Below are 14,531 nucleotides of genomic sequence, written 5' to 3' on the forward strand. Positions count from 1 at the left end.
CATTTTACATTCATATCACGGGCTGTAAAAGCGAGTCAAGGGGAAGCTGGAGGTCCACTGTGTAATTCTCAGATGGGAGCGTGTGTCTTAAAGCCCATCTTTTCCTCCCGGGTCCATCCCTTGGTCTAATAAATGATGTGAGTTCTCCCTGCCCCCAGGCTCTGTGTGTGTCCCTGGGATGTCCCAGCTATAGCAGCTGCATGTGACAACAGGGCCACAGGGGGACATTTCCCCCAAATCCCCTTTGGCCACCAAAGCCGGCCCCTTCAAGCTGTGCCAGAGCAAGGCCCAGGCCCTCAATAACCCTCCAGAGATGCTGTCAGCAGGCTCAATAATGCACACGGTGTCTTGGGAAAGATGCAACAAGTGCCTTCAACAATGACTGCTTATGCATTGTTTCCTCCTGCTAACACCACCAAGTGCCTTGTCTGCTTTGCTTGCTGGAGGAATAGTCTGGACTGAAGTTCCAGAAAAGCTTCCAGGCTGTCATGAAACAGATAAATCTCTCAATGCTGCAACAAGGGGCCTGGAGAAAATATGGGGAAATAGTGGACCCTTCATTTGCAGCAAGTGGGTGATGAGGCCAGGCAGAGGAGGAGCAGGAGCTGCAGCCAGAACAACTTTGCTGGGGCTCAGCAGCTGGCTAGGCGCAGCAAGGTCAAAGGACAGGTCTGCTGCAGGGCATGCTCGTGTGTCCTTCCTGGAGGTCTGGCTGTTGTCCTGGTCAAGAGAGGCTGTTACATGCTTGACTTCCCCACAGGGGATGTTACCTCCATGGAGCTCCAGTGTGGAGATGCAGGTTTAGGACCTACTTAGGTCGCCCCTCTGCTCCACTCTTGTGAGCCCCCACCTGGAGCCCTGCGTTCTGCTCTGGGGCCCCCAGCATCAGAAGGACACAGAACTACGGGAGCAAGTCCAGAGGAGGCCACGAAGATGAACAAGGGGCTGGAGCACCTCTCCTGTGAAGGCAGGCTGAGGGACCTGGGGTTGTTCAGCCTGGGGAAGAGAAGGCTCCAGAGACACTTTACAGTCACCTTCCAGTGCCAAAAGGGGCCTACAGGAAAGCTCGGGAGGGACTCTGCCAGGGGTATAGTGATAGGACAAGCGTAATGGCTTTAAACTAAAAGAGGGTAGGTTCAGATTCGATATTACAAATAAATTATTTACTCTGAGGGCCGTGAGGCCCTGGCACAGGCTGCCCAGGGGAGCTGTGGCTGCCCCATCCCTGGCAGTGCCCAAGGCCAGGCTGGATGGGGTTTTTGGCAGCCTGGGCTGGTGGGAGGAGTCCCTGCCCATGGCAGGGGGTTGGAGTTAGATGGACTTTAAGGTCCCTCCTGACCCAAACCATTCCGTGATGCTATGAGCAGGGGTTGGGGAGCCAAGCTGGAGAAGCAGAGCTGAGAGCCCGAGCTCATTTTAAGAAGTGCCCAGTGGGTGGTGGAGCTGCTTTCGCAATGGGTTCTGGTAAAAAACCTACATCAGGAAGCTCACACTTAGCCTCCTTGAAACAGAAATACTTCTCTGCAGGAAATCGCTTCTTGCAACCAGCCTGGCTGACTGGGAGAAACAGCCAGGGAACTGACGTGTGTGGAGGGAGGGCTGAGGATGCTGAGCCCGTGGAGCTGGGAGGCTCTGGGTGTGCAAATGGGTGAGAGCAGAGGCATGTGGAGAACAAACACCAAGGGGCCCTGCTGTCACTGCCCTGCTTGCTCTTCTCTGCCTTCCTGTTCTCTACGGACGATTTTATTTTGGCATATAAGTGAGAAAGGGTTAGAAATGGGTCATGTAGGTATATAGGTATATATAGGGATATGTAGCTATAGGTACATATCCTCCACAAGGGAGGATGTAATAAAGGTGGTGGCATGTGGCTTTCACACCTGTTCATTAAAAGCCTGCTGCTAAAAAGGGTAGAGAATCTGAAATTTTCTCCAGTTTTCTCTCTGGAAGGAGCCTGGAGCCTGGGAAGCAGAGGGAGGGGAGCAGGGAAGCCGTTGTTGCTGTTATCCCCGTTTGGTTGGATCAGAGGTCGCCCTGACGGCTGGCAGAGCCTGTGGGGACTCATCTGCTGTTTGTCCCTTTCTCTCCTGGATTTTACAGAAAGTGTGGGGACCTCCCAAGCTGTCATTGAAACAGCTCTCCCAGCCAAAGCAGTGTGAAAAGTACTCAAGTACTGGGCTGATATTTCCGGATAAATTAGGTGGTGGCTCTGCAGATTGGATTTTTTTATTTTTTTTTTTTCTCCCAGGTGGAAGCAAACCCTTTGCTGTAAAAACGCAGATGATTCCTCAAACTCTGAAGATGGAGCCAGGCTATTCTCGGGTGCCCAGTGGAAAGATGGGAGGCAATGGGAACAAACTGGAGCATGGCATGTAATGGTTAAACATAAGGAAACACTTTTTCACTGTGAGGGTGGTCAAACACTGCATCAGGTTGCCCAGAGAGGGCGTGGAGTCTCCATTCTTGGAGATATTGGGAACCAACTGGGATGGGGTCCTGCTCCAGCAGACCTCGCTGTGATGCTCTCCAGAGAGACTTCCAGCCTCAGCCCTTCTGGGTGTGTGCAACCACTAGGAGCTGATCACAGAAAACAGACAGAGTTCTTGGAGCCTTGATTTTTGCTGCAAAGAGAAGATGATGTCCACCACAGCCTGCAACACTCTGCACACAGCTTTGCTCCTCCATGGCTGCCACAGAGCTTCTGGATCTACCTGGAGACATCTGCATGGTGGAAAGGTGGGAGCCAGCCTCAGGGGAAGCCTCCTACCCTGAGCCTCCTTCAGAAGGCCGGAATCTGGATGTGGATGCTTATTGCAGCTCTTGAGGGGTTTTCTCAACCTTGACAGTGCTTTCCAGCTCTGACAAGAGGCAAAGTTGATGTCAGAAGAGCCAGGTGGGAAGCAGGAGCAGAGGTCCATGGAGATTGAGGCTAATCCGGAAGAAGGAGGAACACAAGTGGAGGCCGGGCACTACGAAGGCTCTGTGAGGCCACACATGCCTCCTTTTACATTTGGCCGTGTGGATTCTCCTGCAGCAACATGCCAGAGAACAATTGTGGAGTCTTTGGCCCAGAATCCACAGACACCACGACATGAAAATCTCCAGCTCTAGTGCAAAAGTGCCTCCCAGAGAGGGACAAACGATGCTGTCCCATCTTGTAGAGGAAAAGTGGCAGCACCCAGCAACTCATCAGCCTGAGCTCCCTGCATCCTGGCTCAGCATCTCCACTGGCGACTACACATGAGCAACACGACCCTGGTCTTGCTGGACACAAGGCAGCTTCATGCTGGCAGCATGCACTTGCCAGGGCTCAGCATCCACGCAGGATGGAGCCCAGCGGAGAAGCAGGGCTGTGCGAGGAAGGGGAAATCTGCTCCCACCCCCGGGAGCTGCCCGCAGGCTCACAGGGAGGGCTCGCTGCAGAAAGCGTCGCAGCGCGTAGATCCTCCCACTGATCGCTTGTGGGTGCAGCGCTTCACCAGGCCAAAGTCATCTGACATTTTTCTTGCGGGCGGCTGAAGCTAATGAATCCAGATTAGGCAGTGCGGAGGCTGGGGAGCTAGATTTCTGCTGAATATATATGAAGACAAATGTAAATTCTAAACTTTCTAGGGAGTATTTTTACCCTGGCTCAGCGTTAGTGTTGATAAAAATAGTCACAAATTAGTGCAGGAGTAGAGAGCGAATTTGGGCTTTTTTATTTTATTTATTTATTTGTTTAATTCGACTGTTAAAGCCATGCATCTATTTCTCTAGCAGGAGTTAACCTCTTACATGCAATAATGAAACATTGTGTAAACAATCAACAACTGCCCTTCCCTGACAGATTTACTCCTACGTCAATTAAGTGATCAGTGAAGAGAACCAAAGTTAAATTTTATATATATATATATATATATATATATATATATATATTATTTTTTTAAAGTGATTCAATCCAAGAAATTCAGCACTGCAAGGAGGATGCTAAGGATGGTGGCATCAAACCAGCCCTCCTGCCTGTTTCCCTAGCAGCTAAATGTGCTCGCAGAGGTGACAGGGAGGGAGGCACTATCTCTGCTCTACAGGTGGGAAAACCTACTGACTGTGTTGTTACCTCTTGTCCTGCCATGACTCTTGGTCCTTGTTTCTACAACAGAAGACAAAGACCCAGGTGGAAAATAAACACCAAAACACAGCCCTGGGTGGAAAAAAAGACATCAAAACCCAGTCCCCAGGCTCAGGAGGTGAGGGAGTGAGGAACCTGAGGTGGTGGCTGCCTCAGCATCGCAGGGCAGCAGAGAATGGATGAGGACAAAAGCACCCCGAACCCAAGACGTGTTACTGCACAGCGTTGTCCTCGTCCCCACGCACTTGGGACCTTCAGGGCTGAGCCAAAAGCTGCTCATTTCTGGGCAGACGCCGACCTTTGCTGGCACCAAAGCCACGTGCACAGCAAGACCAAACGTCACCAAAAGCTCCATCCTGGCCCCCGCTGCGTGCGTCCTCTCTGCCTCATCTGGTCTCTGCAGGAAACCAGATGTGGGCACAGAGCTCTCTGCCCTCCTCTGCAGGGCAGATGCCCCAGGAGGAGGTGGGGGACGGGACGCAGGGACCCGTGGCCAGAGCCCCATGACTCAGTTTCGTCTCGCTTTTGGCTTCGCTGCATTTTGGAGCAGCTGACTGAAGAGGGCAGCAAGCCGACAGGCTGGCACAGCCTCCAGCTGCCAGCCCTGCCTGTCCCTGACCCCGCCACGGGCCTGTCCCCCCCACGGGGCTGTGTTCACCATAACCCCACCGTAACCTGTGCTCCTGCCACGGAAGGTGGGAGAAGCCGGGGGGCAGGCTCTATCGCCCCCCTCCCGATGTCCCCCGGCTCCTGGCTGGACAGGCAGGGATGCCACGCTGCTGCTGGGTGACATTCTCTGGCCCTCACCTTCACTGGCCAGAAATCTGGTCTTGTCTCTGCAGGTGATGTGCCTGGAACCTGTCCTGCTCGGGGTTTACGTGTTCACTAACGTGACCGCAGGACGGAGGTGAAGCGCATCCCTGCTGGTTTCACAGCTGTTGCTGCTGCCTCCCAAAGGGGAGCCCAGGAGCCCCCCTAAAATTCATGGCACTGAGCGTACCCAGTAGGCTGAGCAAGGGCTTTAGCCCCAGATGTGCCTTCTTTGCACAGCCCACTGCTGTTCCACTTAGGAATCGAGGGTACTTTGAGAAATGTTCTGAAAGGTCAGCTATTTTCACTGTGGCTTGCATAAGAACCTCAACATCCTTTGCTGCAAGAGTGGCGTTAGTAACTTCCTACTGCAACACTGAATCACAATAGCTTCCCACAGCAACCAGCAGTAAAAATAAACTGGGCAAGGGGAAGTGGACAGCTTCAGCTGTTCCGCTTTCTCAGGCACACACTTGAGTCACAGAGAAGCAATGTAGAAGCAGACGTTGATTTTGCTGATAGCGATGAAATCCACGAACGGCCCTGAGCACGGTCCTGCTGAAAGCAGAGTTTTGTAACGGGATGCTCGACGTGCTCGAAGTTCAGCACGTTCCCAAGCGCGGCGTTGGTTCTGCAATCCCGTTAGGGTCCCTGCTTAACAACCGGGCTAAAAGGAGACAGGCTGTGGCTGCGTGCTTTATCCAACCCAGCATGTATTTTTTTGCCTAGGCACACAGCTTCGTTCCAACAGCACCTTAAAGCCTGTTACAACTCGGGCTGTTTATGCGTGTTTGTGTGCACGTGTGCAGGGAAGGGGGGTGTTACAGGACGACATCTTTCCCATTACACAAGGCACATCCCGGGCCTTGACTTTCACCCAGCTGGGTCTCTGAGCCTGGCGCTGGGGCAGACCCAGAACCCTTCCCTCTGCGGCAGGATTTTCTGGGAAGGCTTAGAGCAAGGGGCTAGAGCGAGGAGAAGCCATTGCCATGAAGGAAAGGCTCATCTATCTATCTATCTATCTATCTATCTATCTATCTATCTATCTATCCATCCATCCATCCATCCATCCATCCATCCATCTATCCGTCTGTCCGTCCGTCCGTCTATCCGTCCGGGGCTGGGAGCAGCTGATGCCCGCAGGGATTTGGGGCGCGCAGCCCCGGAGGCTGCCCCCAGGGGATGGCGGGGACCCCACCGAACCCCGCGGGCCCCCGCGCCCCTTCCCGCGCTTTGCAGCCCCGCCCCTGCCCATATACGGCCGCCCGCCTCCCTCCCCGCCGCGCCCTCATTGGCTCCTGCGGGCTTCGGGGGCGTGGCTCTGAGGAAAGGGGCGTGTCCCTCGCGGCGCGCCATGGCGGGGCGTGGCGCGCCGCGCTGTGCCGGGCCGGCCCCCGCCCCGCCCCTCGGGCCGCCCCCGCCGCACGACCCGGCGGGCCCGGCGGAGAGCCCCGCTTTAAGGGAGGCCGCCGGGATGGGGCGCGCCGCCTAGGGCAGAGCGGGGCCGCCGTGCTCCGGGCCGCGGGCAGCGCGCAGCTACACGGCCGGGCCGAGCCGAGCCCAGCACAACCCAGGGAGCCGCGGCGGGGGTGGCCGCTGGGGGCCGGGCCCTCGCTCGCTCGCTGGCCGCCCGCCCGCCGCCGAGCCCCATGAAAACGCAGGTCTGGGGGAGCTCCCCGCGGGCGCCCATGGCTGCGGCGATGCCGTGCAAGAGCGCCGAGTGGCTGCAGGAGGAGCTGGAGTCGGGAGGCGGCCGGTCGCTGCTGCTGCTCGACTGCCGCCCCCACGAGCTGTTCGAGAGCTCGCACATCGAGACCGCCATCAACCTGGCCATCCCCGGGCTGATGCTGCGCCGCCTGAAGAAGGGCAACCTGCCCATCCGCTCCATCATCCCCAACCACGAGGACAAGGAGCGCTTCGTCAAGCGCTGCAAGGCCGACACCGTGCTGCTCTACGACGAGGCCACCGCCGACTGGCAGGACGGCGGCGCCGCCACCTCCGTGCTGGGGCTGCTGCTCCAGAAGCTGCGCGACGACGGCTGCAAAGCCTATTACCTGAAAGGTGAGCTGCCACCCCCCCCTTCCCCTCCCCTCCTCGCCCCGCAGCCCCCTCGCCCCATCCGACCCTGCTCCCGCATCCCCTCCCGCACCGCCGGGTGCAGCGATCCCCCCCCCCGTTTTTCCCCTCGTTTTAATCCCCGGAACAAAATGGTGGGAGGCTGCCAGCGCCCCGCTGCCTTCTCCCCCCCCCCGACAGCGGTGGCAGCCCCCTGCCTTCCCCGCAGCCTCCCCTGCCCCGAGCCCAGCAGCCCCCGGCTGTGCCGCTGCAGCCCCCGCGGCTCCCCACGGGTGCCTCTCCCCTTCGGAAAGGGCCTCCATCCTTTAAATTTCCTCTCCCCCCCCAAAAAAAAAAAAGCCACCCGCACCCCCCATTCACTTTCCTTGGAAACAGCAGCCTGTCTGGGGGGGTTTGCCCTCCTTCCCCCCACCATAGGGCGATGCAGGAGCTGGGGTACTCAGGGTGCTTCCCCCCCCCCCCCAACAAGCCCTTTCCTGCGGTTTTGGGGTATTTTGGGGACCGTTTTAGGAACATCCCGGTGGGGCTGAGCGGAGCCCGCAGCCGCGCTGCCGGGGCGGTCGCTGGGTGGCGGCGTTGGGGCAGGAATAGCAGCGGAGCCGAGGCGGCTGTGCGGGGGAAGGGTGCGAAAGCTGCCACTTGCAGCCCTTTAAAAAACGCTGCTGCTGCCGAACAGCCCCTCGGATGGGAGCCGGGGGAGCCCCTGGTGCGGGCAGGGAGATAGGCAGGGATTTGGGGATGAGCCCCCGCTGCACATCGCCTGCGCCAGGCTCCTCGGAAAGTGATGTGGAGGGGGGGACCCAGGCACCAAGCATAGGGATTGACCCCCTTCCCCGTGTCCCCTTTCCCTCTGCTCCCTGCCCGTGCTGCTGGGTGAAGCCCCCTGCCCGTCCTGGCTTTGAGCTTCCCAACGAGCCCGGCTGCTCCTCTGCCTTCACCTCTTGTTTCTCTCCCCTTCATCCTCCTCCTGGGGAGGAGGGAGCAGCTTTGAAGTTGCTCTGAGCTGTCCCTAACGGGCGGGGGGGTTGGGGGCGAGCCCCTTCCTCTGCCTTTTTCCGGGAGCCTCGGTGGGAAATGTTTCCAATTAAAATTCCAAAATGGCTCCTCGGCGCTGTCTGGCTGCGCGGGAGGGAGGAGGAGGAGGAGGAGAAGCCTTTTTTTCATGAATGGATGTGGCAGGAGCTATCTGTCCTGCTCGGTGACCCCGCCACAACCACCGAACCCACTAACAAAGTTTCCAGGAGGCCTTTCTAATTAAACCATTTGTCAGTGTCAGATTCTGGTGGCTGGGTGCTGGCTTCATGTTGCCTGGAAGGAGGCAGATTGGTGAGGTTTTTGCTGCTCTCCCTGCCTTCCTTCCCGAGATGTTGAGCTGAGGAGCTGGAGGGAAGTACTTGAGAGGTCCCATCCCTCCCCAAGCCTGCTTTGGGTTGGGTGAAGAACGAACCTGTGGAGCTGCCCTGTCACAAAGCACGTTCGCAGTGATAAATTAGGTGTGAGAATGGCTCTTTGGTGAAACTTATGGCTTTTTTCCCTGCTAGAAGGTGAATTATTTTATGGGGTTTTAGTGCCTGAGCTGGGCATTTGCTTGTTGTTCTTGCTTTATCTCTTCAGACATGGATACTTTTGTGCTTTTCTGCCTAGGTGGCATAATAGCTCTTGCCTAAACTGCCCTAGCCCCGTATCTCAAGAAGCGAAATGAGGCGAGATCGTCTCTTGCCATTTATTTTATTTTTGGATGTTTGTTTCTTTTGATGCAGTTGAGATTTGGCCTGTGTTTGTTAAACTTAGTAAGGAACTTTCTTTGCTTGGGACCCGTTTGCCCAGTAACAGGCTGCTGGGGAAGGCGAAGGAGCAGGGAGATGCCTTTCTCGGGCTGCTTTTTGGGTAGGTGGAGGCATAGCAGCCAGTTGCTGGCAGAGACTTAGTAAATAATGTGTGTGTTTGTGTGTGTTTGGATAGATGGATGTCCCATGTTGAAGGCTAAAACATCTTTCTCTCTCTCTCTCTCTCTCTCTCTGCCCCTCTCCTTCCCTTTCTCCATTCCCCCTTCCCAGGTGGCTTTAACAAGTTTCAGACTGAGTATTCGGAGCACTGTGAGACAAACCTTGACAGCTCCTCACCCAACAACTCCCCCCCAGCGTCTGTCCTTGGCCTGGGAGGGCTGCGGATAAGCTCTGACTGCTCAGATGGTGAATCCGACAGAGAACCCAGCAGTGCCACGGAGTCGGACGGGAGTCCCATCCCCAACAATCAGCCTGCCTTTCCAGTCCAGATCCTACCTTACCTGTACCTGGGCTGCGCCAAAGATTCCACCAACTTGGATGTCCTAGGCAAATATGGCATTAAATACATCCTGAATGTGACTCCCAACCTGCCAAACATGTTTGAGCACGACGGAGAGTTCAAGTACAAGCAGATCCCCATCTCAGATCACTGGAGCCAGAACCTCTCGCAGTTCTTTCCCGAGGCCATTGCTTTTATTGGTAGGTAGCTGGCAGAATTATTATTTTTTTTTGTAGTCACTGTTTGGGAATGTGGCAAACAGCTTCCCAGGGCTGTCGCTGGTCTCTGGCCTCACCTCTCCGGGCTGTGGCATTGGTGTTAGCTGAGCAGCCAGGCAGCACGCTGCAGAGGCTGCATTTGGGGAGTCCTTCCCTTCTGAAGCTGGGCCCTCGTTCAGCAGCTCAGCCAAGTTACCTGCAAGTGGTGACAGAAACCCCAGATCTGGTGTCTTTTCCCCTTGTGTGGGGATTTGCAGGGGTGTGAGATGGCTGAGCCAAGGTGGTGGGGAGCTCTGGGTGCCTGCTCTGATGGTGGGCACCAGTAGGGGCCAATGTTAACGTGACTGGTGCCAGCAATTCCTTAGCCCTGAGTGTGGTTAAAGCTGGGGGGTAAGCTAAGGTAAGTGTCAATGAGTTAGTGATTATAGTTACACTGCAGAGCTCAGCTGGAAAAACTGCTGCGCAGGCAGCCCCTGAGACAGCTTGGGCTGGTCATGGAGAGGGGCACAGGGGCAGATGCCCTCTCTGAGGCTAGCGTTAGCTTGGAAAATTGCTTCATTTTCTGGTGGAAGCATCTGTCAGGCTGAATAGAGATGTACGCTTCCCCATGAGCTGCATTGTGTGTTGGTGACAGTCACTAGCCTGATCCATTCTGATCTGGGGGGAGTGAATGGCACAGGTAGTTGTTAGTACTGTAATTATTAAAAGCTCCATGGCTTTGTATGTGGTTGAAGATGCACTGATGTTGGCAAGGGTGAAGGGGACCTTTGCCTTCAGACTGAAAGCTCTGCTGGCAGTTTTGATGTTGCTTTGATGTCCCCAGTGTCATATCCCTCTGCATGTGCTTGCTGGCCGTGCTGTAAGGGCTGAAGTGGGGCAGAGCAGTGCTAGGTCCTTCTGTCCCCTGATAACCTAATTCTGGTCAGGAGCTGCTGCTGTGGTGTGGCAGCAGGGACCTGTCTGCACCTCCAGCACAGAGTGTGCTGCTAAACCTAATGAGTGAGATGGGAGGGGGGGTCCCTGCTGGGGCCTGTCTGCTCTGGTCAGGAGGTGTCCCTGTGAATGCTGTACTTGTGCTTCCCGTTTAATGGCAGGAAATGGAGGGATTACCTCACTCCAGAACCAAACACCAAGAAACGCAGTCAGATGAAAGGCAGAAATGCGAGGGGGAATGTTGAATGGGGAGAGACCGGGGGGGAGGGCTGGGTGATTGCCCATTGCACTGGAAGCTCTTGCCTGGTTTTGGAGGCTGGGACAGAAAACCTGTTGTGGCTCTGGTCTGGATTTTGCTTTGCCTGCACCTTCTTTGCCCATTGCCACGTTGGTGGTGCCGGTGTGTCTCTCACCAGTGTGGCTTTGCCCAGGGACTCTCTTTCTCCCTCCCCACCAAGCTCTCAGCCAAACGATGGCCCGCAAGTAGGGCTGCCGAGAAGTAAGCAGAGCTGTGTACTTGCATGCATTCAGCACGCTCAGAGCGTGTCCCTCTTGTCAGCACCAAGATGTCAATTCATAAAGGGTTCACGCTGTTCTGGCTGTGTGAGAGACGATGAGTGTGTGTGTGTTTGTGCTTTTCAATCACTGGCCAGGGAGGGGGAATTTCATTGCTGTTCTCTCGCCATTTCTTGGTGCAGCCTGCATTCCTGCTCCCTGCTACCATTCATTCTGAGAGTCTCCTCCAACACAAGCGTTTGTTTGTAGTAAAGTGCACTTCTTTCCATCCTGAAGAACAATTTCACAATAAGGGAAGTTCCTGCACTTCAGACACTGCTTAAATTGACTTTGACTGCATTCGGATGACTTTCTAGTGGAAGGATTAGAACAGCAAAGGAGAATTGCTTGCGTGGTGTCAGGCTGTAGCCTTGTGTGCCGGGCAGCCTGGTTCTAGCTGGTGTGGAGGTGGCTGTGCTGTGCCCAGCATCTCGCTGGAGCTGTTGTCTGCAGCCTGGCCTGCCTTCGGAGGGTACTGAAGGTCCCTGGGGAAGGGATGTGCTGCCTGCTGCCAGGATTGATTTGTGCTTCTTAAGCGTCTGAGATACATGGCCTTGCCCAGCTGAATGGGGCTGTGCAGCATTGCTGCGTGGTGGGAATCCCTTGGGAGTGCTCTGGGGAGGGCTGTGGTGTCAGAGGGATGTGAGCTGGTGTCACTGGGAGCAGGGGATCCAGGTCTGGCAGTCATCCTGGTCCTGTGAGCCTGCAGCTGCCACCTGGCCCTGCTCCAAAGCCGTGTGTTTTTGGTGCGGAATAATAGACCCCCCCCCCTCCCCTTCCCCTTGTCTTGTTTCAGATGAGGCCCGTTCCAAGAAGTGTGGGATCCTTGTTCACTGCCTCGCTGGCATCAGCCGGTCCGTAACGGTCACGGTCGCCTACTTGATGCAAAAACTCAACTTGTCCCTGAACGATGCCTATGACTTTGTGAAAAGGAAAAAATCCAACATCTCCCCAAACTTTAACTTCATGGGCCAGCTCCTGGACTTTGAGAGAACTCTGGGACTCAACAGCCCGTGCGACAACCGCTCGCCCAGCGAACAGCTCTACTTCACCACCCCCACCAACCACAACCTGTTCCAGCTCAACACTCTGGAGTCCACATGAAGGGGACGCCGTCTGGTTGGGAACTCAAGCATCGAATCGCTTCTCTTGAGCATTTCAACTCTCACAAAAAGTATCCGTCTTGCCAGGCAGCTCTGAAAGGACTAGCTTCTCTGGGCAGAGGTGCCCGATTGCTGCTTTAAGAAGGCTAATGCCGTTCAGTAGTATCCTGATCAAAGTGGTTTGAAGAGGTAGCCTTTTTACAGGGGGTTATTTAATACGGGCGATGTTACAGTGTTTTGAACGCAGCTGTTACCGGCAATAACCGCTTTCCTGGGTGCATTGGGACTGTCAGAGCATGCACACGTGCGAAGAGCTACCGGGGTTAGCTTGCTGTGGAAAGTGAGGAGATTATGCACTTGGAAACCTTGAACAAAAGGTGTTGGGCCAAGACTGTTTTAAAACCCAAGTTTACTTTTTTTGATTTAAAAAAAAAAAAAGGAAAGGTAGATCTTACTCGAGCTTTGGGTTCAAACTCTTTTTAAATGTGTAAGTTCCTGACTGTTTGTACAGACGAGGTTGCAAAACCAGTATTTTATTCTGTTTCTTGTTTGATCATTTATTATTTTTTTAATCAAATGTTTATATTGACCAAATGCATTTTGCACACTATGTGAAGCCTTGGTATGTCCTGGCATATTACTGGGTACTCCAGAGAGAGATACATGCTGCTGCTGTTGTTGTTAGCATCTGGTAGGAAGCTTTGTTATGTGTGAAGGCCAGTTGGGCTTAAACGCAACCCCTTCACCACTCCTGCACTCACAATCACAAACTCTGCACTGATTCAGCCAAGGTGACTAAGCCGCAAGCTTTTTTTTTTTTTTTTAAAGCCACCCCTGCCAAAAACAGTTTGCTGTTGCCAGTGGTAAAACTCTTGTAGCCTCTATAGAGTTGGTAGAAGCATGTCTGAGCCCAGCTTCATTCTCTGCTGCCTGTTGACTGACTTAATGTCATCCAGCTGGCCTGAAATCATTCCAGCTTCCCAAGTAAAGAAAGGAGTCGTGATGTTGGCATTCCTCGTGCACACTCGAGTCTTTCCCACATGTGCGTGTGCGGGGTGGGGGAACGTGGCAAGAGCCTGGAGCGGAGTGAGGGTTGCATGGCAGGGTGGGACTGAATCATCACGTGTGGAGCGTGCAAGGGAGTGGAGAGATGTGGAAATGATGACAAGAGTGTTGTAACAGAGAATTTATATATATATATATATATATATTAACTGGCAAATTCTGAGATGATTGGAGCTTTCAACAGAGGTTCTGATTTTTTTTCTTCCTCTTTCGAATAACTTTATACCGTGCCTTCTATTCTGAGAAGACTTGTTTATATTTCTGGCTAGTGTTTGGCAAACACCTTATACTGAGCCGGGAGGGGGAGGAAGTGGTAATTTCTGGGAGGAGGGCAGAACGGATTTGGATTTTTTTTATTGGCTGCAATGTAGTCCCTCCTTTCTCCCCCCTCCCTGGCCACTTTAACTCATGTAACTGAAAAAAGCCACGGATTTTTCTAAATATCCAGTTTTTGTACTTTTTTCAAGAAAAAGAAAAAAAATAAAAAAAAAAGTCTCCATCTGGAGGAATGTTTGACGCTGTCACATCCTGAAACTGTTCTTTTTGTTAAAGATGTTACCAGAATGTTGGAATGAGCTTCTTTTCTTGTTTTCTGGATGTTTTTTGTTTGTCTGATGGGTTTTGTTTGCAACAATGTTGGGATCATGGGTCATTGGAAGGGAGAATGGGTGTAAGTACGGTTGTGAGTGAGCAAATTGAGAATATCCTAATTGCATCTTACCTCATGGAGGAATTTACTTTTTCAGGGATTTTTTGACAGTGCATCTGTATTGCATTACAGCTAAACTGGTTTGTAAAGGCTTCCTGTGCTGTTAGCAGTCTTTCTTCTTTAAAGGAAAAAAAGAGATGCATCTTCTGATTAGTACAAATGAGAGCTTGTTAGTGAGGAATGGTTCTGCTTTCTGAGTTATGAAGGAAAACTAGTGACCCTATATATACTGATCCAATATTGGGACTTTGTTTATATTGCAAATAAATATTATTTTTTCTTTAAAAATGATGTTTGTGTCAGATGCTTGTCTAGCCTCTGCCCATATAAGGGCATGCTGTTCTCTTATCCATTTTTTTATGGTCGATTAGTATTCTGTGACCACGAGGAGCATTTGCTGGGCAGTGTTCAAGTGCGGTGTTTGGTTTCGTGCGCAATTTAATTTTTAAGACCTGTGGTAAAATGGAGAGGGGGAAGTAGGAGGGCAAGGAGAGGGATGGGGTATTGGATAAACCAGAGAACAAAGAACAGCTTGAGAAAGGGACCGGCTTTGACCCCAGCCATTCCTCTGTGCCAAAAATAAACAGCAAACAAAAGTGTCTTTAGTTTATCTATTTAAGTGTGGCCTGTGAAGGCACAGCAAAGCCTTGCCCACAACTGGTGTGATA

General features: G+C 53.4%; 1 protein-coding gene across 1 annotated transcript; it reads left to right on the forward strand.

Moving 5' to 3' along the window:
* Positions 1-6,393: 6,393 nt before the first annotated feature.
* DUSP7 (dual specificity phosphatase 7) lies at positions 6,394-14,154 on the forward strand. Its single transcript, XM_032194081.1, has 3 exons — positions 6,394-6,979; positions 9,052-9,480; positions 11,783-14,154. Exons 1-3 carry the CDS (start codon positions 6,568-6,570, stop codon positions 12,088-12,090), a joined length of 1,149 nt encoding a protein of 382 aa, XP_032049972.1. The 5' UTR covers positions 6,394-6,567; the 3' UTR covers positions 12,091-14,154.
* The last annotated feature ends 377 nt before the right edge of the window (positions 14,155-14,531 follow it).

This window comes from Aythya fuligula, chromosome 10, assembly GCF_009819795.1.
Source record: "Aythya fuligula isolate bAytFul2 chromosome 10, bAytFul2.pri, whole genome shotgun sequence".
NCBI lineage: Eukaryota > Metazoa > Chordata > Aves > Anseriformes > Anatidae > Aythya > Aythya fuligula.

Excerpts from the sequence above, each read along its gene's own strand:
- DUSP7 (XM_032194081.1), top strand. The coding sequence starts at position 6,568 with ATGAAAACGCAGGTCTGGGGGAGCTCCCCGCGGGCGCCCATGGCTGCG. Across the intron at positions 6,980-9,051 it reads CAAAGCCTATTACCTGAAAG|GTGGCTTTAACAAGTTTCAG; the intron begins GTGAGCTGCCAC and ends CCCCCTTCCCAG. Across the intron at positions 9,481-11,782 it reads CGAGGCCATTGCTTTTATTG|ATGAGGCCCGTTCCAAGAAG; the intron begins GTAGGTAGCTGG and ends GTCTTGTTTCAG.